The sequence below is a fragment of the Leptopilina boulardi genome, unplaced genomic scaffold, assembly GCF_019393585.1.
Source record: "Leptopilina boulardi isolate dan_hultmark-lab unplaced genomic scaffold, ZJU_Lbou_2.1 LbouV2_399, whole genome shotgun sequence".
Taxonomy (NCBI): domain Eukaryota; kingdom Metazoa; phylum Arthropoda; class Insecta; order Hymenoptera; family Figitidae; genus Leptopilina; species Leptopilina boulardi.
The window spans coordinates 1,890,033-1,896,345 of NW_026137972.1; the positions used below are offsets into that span (position 1 = coordinate 1,890,033).

Sequence of the window (6,313 nt, forward strand, 5' to 3'; positions counted from 1 at the left end):
AAAAAAAAAGAAAATAAAAAAATGTCCCGAGACACAAGTAAATACGATAGATTGCGAATAGAGATCGAGAAGTAGAGACCACCGCCAGTTCGATCAAAGACAACGCCGCTCAACTCTTGCTCAACCATCTATTCAATGTAGAGAGACATTATCGTTTTTTCACAAGTGATTGCGACGCTTCTATTCTATAAAGTTTCAGAGCTCGAATACTAATCTCACTAGCGACTGATTAATGAATTGAACAATAATTCTTGATTGATATATTAACAGCATTAATAGAATTTGATTATGTAATAGAATTTCCTGTATGATTTTTTTTTATTCCGTGTCGACAATACTGAAAAACTTAGGATAAAAATTCACAAAAAAAAAATTGCTGAATGAAAAAATTAGTTTTTATAGATTTTTTTGGTTTAAATTTATTTTTAGCTTGAAAAATACAATTCTTATTCAATTTTATTATTTGAAAATTTATTTGTTTATTTTTCTAATTTCAAATCGTAATTTTTATAATAAACGATGATAATTACGATAATTACGAATGAATTTCTAAATCTACAAATTTTTAAAAAAAATTCAAAAAGTGTCAAAATATTTTCTAACATATTTCTATTTTACGACCATTCAATTCCTCTAAAAAATTTACTATAAAAACAATTTTATGGAATAGTTTGAAATTTGTTACTCAAAGATTTTTGGGGTCTCTGATTACTCAGATAATTTTCTAAAGATTCTAATGACAAATTCGTAATCAGTGACCTGAATAACCCCCATGTAATAAGTTTGAAGCAAATTGGATGGATTTTTTAAAAAGTCGTCCGCCATATTGAATCCGCCATTTTGAATTTTGAAAAACTAACATCGGATTCGTAATCAACGACCACCAAAAACCTTCGAGTAATAAATTTCAAGCAAATTGGATGGATTTTTTTAAATGTCGTCGGCCATATTGGATCCGCCATTTTGAATTTTGAAAAACTAACATCGGATTCGTAATCAGCGACTCCAAAAACTCCCGAGTAATGAGTTTAAAGCAAATTTGACACATTTTTAATAAAAAGAAAAAATAAATAATAATAAATATTATCGAACAAAATTATTATTAAACTTAGTAACAGAAAATAAAAAAAAAGTGATAAATGAAGAATTGCAACCGCAAGTTTTTAAAAATAAATTATTTTGTCACGTATCATAAAACTGTATAGTCGATTAGTTTTCGTTTGTATTTATTATTTAGCGTCAAAAAAAAAATATTGTTACAATCATATTTTTTATTGCAATTTTTTTTTTTTTAAATACAATTCTCACGATATTATTTGTAGACAAATTGAACGACATTGCATGCCACAATTTATTTTTGCACAAGGAAAACTAAATATATAATAAAATCGATCATTTCCGGCGGTAGTTTATACTTTTGATGTACATTTTTCTTTCTTATATATATATACATTCACTTTCATTCGCAGATTTACTGTAACTTCTGCTTGACTTTTTCTTAAGTCTCATCCGTACTTTTTTCCTTTCTCGTTTTTTTTTTAATTCCACTTGCATTTATACTTACTTTTTTTTTGTTTTATTAAGTTACTGCGCTAACTTGTCTTGAAACGTTTTATTTTCTTTTGTTGTTTTTTTTTCTGTTCCTGAATGATTTTTATTTCTCTTTTCTCCGTTCATTATTTCTAACGTTTTTTTTACGCTTTGATACTCCTGTTTATTTTCAGATTTACTGTTGTTTCAATGAACTTGTAATGGAACATTGATATATTCTATTTTTACTAAAAAAACCAAAAATTTCAAATTACGTTAAAAAAAACCGCCAAAAAAATACTTGAGAAAGATAATTTTTGAATTTAAAAAGTTTGAAATAATTGAAATATATCAAGCTTTGTTTTAAATGATTATTATTCAGTAAAGTGTCAACAGGGATATCACCCCATGGTTCTGATCTCGGCTAAGTTCGGTCGGTAAATTACCAACAGTCGATAAGGTAGGATTACCGACGGATAGCAATGTAGATTTTCCAACAGTCGGTAAGGTGGAAATATCATCGGTCGGTAATATAGATTTTCCAACTGTCGGTAAGATAGGATTAATAACAGTCGGTAAAACAGATTTACCAACGTTCGGTAGTGTAGATTTACCAAGGTTCTTTTAAAGCATCTTTCAGAAAAATGAAGTGGCCCACTGTTGCCCACTCTCCCTTCATTACAAAAAATACAAAAAAAAATTTTAATTCAACTAAAGTAACAAATAAGTAATTTAATAATTACAATTTTACAATATTATATAAAAAAACAAAAAAAGCCGAATAACGTACGGAATTCAAGTTGAAAACTAATTATAACGATACATAAAGGGTAAAAGTATGTCAGTGACAGAAAATTTCACATAAGAAAATAATTGTAGAACTTAATAAAACTTGTAGGTACAGTAATTGTCATTTATTGAAAGGATTCCTTTCAAATTACATATCTATAAAATACAGATTTAAAATTTTTATATCTTAATATTTTCTCGCAAATCTATATAAAACAAAATTATCTTTTATGTGATTTTAAAAATTCAATAAAAAAAAGAAAATAAATAATTTTTATTTTCTTTATTCTTTTAGACACATTACTGATGCAGCTTCAATAACACAATCAGCGCCATCTCCCGAATTAGGAATTGGCGTCCGACAAAACGGTGTATTAGTGACTGGTGAATTAAGTGTCAGTCCTGGTACTCCTCTTCAAATGGAAATTTATCTTAAACCTGATTCAGCACCAACCTACGGCCTTTTAGTGACTCATATGCAAGTCAGGGACAAAATTGATAACGCCACTCAAGAGGAGGCAATTATCTTCAATGGGTAAGTGTTCAATGTAAATTTTACAAAATTCTATAAAATCAGTTACAAATGCAAAATTTAAAATTGAAATATCAAGGAATAATAGATTTTTTCATTCTGAATTTTTTTTTTCAATTTCAATTTTTAGGGCCTTAATTATTTTTGATGATTTAAATTTTATTTTCATTATATACTGATTCTACAGAATTAGTTTAACTAGGTGGGGAAAAAAAATGTTGTTTCAAAATTAATGGGAAATTTGATTTTTTTAATAAATTTCTTTTCATTGTTGTCATAATGGTTTAGAGCTAATTGGATCAAATTTTTTAAAAAATACGCCATATTGAATCCGACATTTTGAATTTTTAAAAACTGACTACAAATTCGAAATCAGCGATCTCAAAAACCCCCGAGTATCAAATTTCAAGCAAATTCGATCAATTAAAAAAAATATCCGCCATATTGGACCCGACATTTTGCATTTTGAAAAACTGACTTCAAATTCGTAATCAGAGACCCCAAAAACCTCCAAGTAACGAGTTTCAAGCAGATTTGAGCAATTTAAAAAAAAATTTCGCTATATTCGATCCGCCATTTTTAATTTTGAAAAACTGACATCAGATTCATAATCAGCGACCCCAAAAACCCCCGACGAGTAAGTTTGAAGCGAATCCAAACAATTTTTAAAAAAGTCTTCCGCCATATTGGATTCACCATTTAAAATTTTTTAAAACAACCAGCGGATTTGCAATCAGCGACCCCAAAAACCTCCAAGTAATAAGTTTAAAACAAATTTGACACATTTTCAATAAAAATTCCGCAATATTGGATCAGCCATTTTTAATTTTCAAAAATTGACATCGAAATCGTATTCACAAACTCAAAAAACCTCTGAGTGACGAATTTTAAGAAAATTGGATCAAATAAAAGAAATCCGCTTTATTGGATTTGCCATTTTGAAATTTTGTACCCTGACACCAGTAATACTATGATGTCATAATTACAAAATTCAAAATGGCGTATCCAATGTGGCGGGCGAATTTTGAAAAAATTTGTAGAGTTTAATAAAAATGGGTATTTGGAGTTTTTTAGGATCGCTGGTTACGAATTTGATGTCTGAATTCCAAAATTCAAAATGACGGATGCAATATGGCGGGCTAATTTAAAAAAAAATTATATTTTTATGAAACTTAGTATCCAGTGATTTTTTGGGTCGTTGATTACGAATTTGATGTCAGAATTACAAAATTCAAAATGACGGTCGAATTTTGAAAAATTGTACAATTTCTGTGAAACTTAGTATCCAGGCATTTTTTAAAGTCGCTGATTCCAAATTTGATGACAGAATTTTTAAATTCAAAATAACAAATTCAATATGAAGGATGAGTCTTTTAAAAAAAAATTGTTCGATTTCTATTAAACTTAGTGTCCTGAGGATATTCTTAAGATATCTTAGAGATATCATAAGGATATCCTAGGGATCATCTATAGGGATATCCAGATAACATTTTTATAAAGTCCCCTTGACATCAACATATAATCCTTCGCGTGTCCTCAGGACATCACAGGATATTTTTAGGATATCCTAGGATATCTGGTAATGTAAGGGTTTATATTTTATAATTTTCTTTAGTCCCTCAGAGCACCGGATATTTAAAGATATAACAGGGACATCCTAATGATATATATATATATACTAGAGGGGCTACGCCCCCCTGCGCGCTTCGCGCGCCAACCCCCCTATTTTAATCATTTTTTTTTTAATTTTCCATTGATCTTATTTTTCCAAATGAACCACCTATTTCAAAACATTACTATTACAAATTCATTGATATCTGAATAAATATTATTAAAATTATTAAATTTTAATTAATAAATTAATTAAATTAATAATAAATAAATAATTAAATAAATTAAAATCGACATTAAGAAATTATTTTCAAAAATAATTTCAGTGAAATTGCCTAACAACCAATAAATCATTAAAAAATCTTGAAACGAACATAACCTTTAAATTCAAGTCATTTTTGACGGAAACTTCATCTTCACTTGCGGCTATATTGAAAGTCTTGTATTAACATAACCTTAAAATTTATGGCATTTTTGGCGGGAAATACAGAGAGAGATGAGGGAAGGGGGAAGGACTTACTGCTTTATTTAGAGTCTCAAAACAAACATAACCTCAAAATTTAGGTCATTTTTGACCGAGGAGGGAAATGAGAGGAAGGGGGGGACTTGCGGCTATATTCAGAGCCTTGAAACGAACATAACCTCAAAATTTAGGTCATTTCTGGCGGGGGAGGGGGGGGGAATTGCGGCTATATTCAGAGTCTTGAAACGAACATAACCTCAAAATTTAGGTCATTTCTGGCGGGGGAGGGGGGGGGAATTGCGGCTATATTCAGAGTCTTGAAACGAACATAACCTCAAAATTTAGGTCATTTTTGGCGGAGGGGGGAAATGAGAGGAGGGAGGGGGGACTTGCGGCTATATTCAGAGCCTTGAAACGAACATAACCTCAAAATTTAGGTCATTTCTAGCGGCGGAGGGGAGGGGACTTGCGGCTATATTCAGAGTCTTGAAACGAACATAACCTCAAAATTTAGGAGGGAGGACTCCCCCCTCCTAGGTCAAGAATTCTTGAAACAGCGGCGGCGGCGGAGGCGGCGGCGATATCTTTTTGTAATATAGGAAGATATATATATATATATATATTTGATTCCGAAGGTTTGTACATCCATATGATATCATCTGGATATTCAAACTATTGGAAACGAATATATATACATAGGATGTCCCAGGAATATCCTTAAATATTCTATGCTGTGAGGGGTACTATTACAATTTTAATGGACACATTTGCTTGCGGTAGTTTGGATATCCATTTGTTTTGGGCAGTTTGGATTCCACTGGTATAGACTTTGGATATCCTAGGACATTCTTAGGATATCAATTTGTTTGCGGAAATTTGGATATCCCTAGGATATCCTGGGACATCTTTAAGATATCCTACGGTTGTACAAACCACCGGAAGAAAATGGATATCCCAGGAATAGCCTTAAATACCCCGTGCTGTAAGGATTTTCTTTGCTGTAATTGATAAATTAATATTTTTTCATTAATATTTTTCAGCTGTTCAGTGGATCCATATCTTTTTGAAAACTTCAATACAATTGATGGTGATTTCTTAACGGCCAAATTTCGTGCATTCAAATTTCCCGACAGCAACTACGTGCAATTCCGCGGTACCGTTAATGTGTGCCTGGACAAATGTGACGGGGTAAGAAACCATTCAATATATCGTTTTAACACACACACACACATATACACAGACTCATTAATATTCAATGCCGTTTTCCATATAGTCGTTGTTTACCCAATAAGTAACGCGCGACTTCCTGAAACATGTGCGAGAGAGAAATGAGTTTTTTTTTTGTCGAAAAACAAATGAAATAATTTTTTTTTTCTCCAGTTCTCTCG

The 6,313-nt window shown here is 30.9% G+C and overlaps 1 protein-coding gene across 1 annotated transcript in view; it reads left to right on the forward strand.

Moving 5' to 3' along the window:
* LOC127288923 (uncharacterized) overlaps positions 1–6,313 on the forward strand; it is a 48,368-nt gene that overhangs the window by 38,867 nt on the left and 3,188 nt on the right. Inside the window, exons 5-6 of the mRNA XM_051316630.1 lie at positions 2,615–2,854; positions 5,966–6,113. Coding sequence (XP_051172587.1) covers positions 2,615–2,854; positions 5,966–6,113 — 388 coding nt within the window. The remainder of the gene's footprint in view (positions 1–2,614; positions 2,855–5,965; positions 6,114–6,313) is intronic.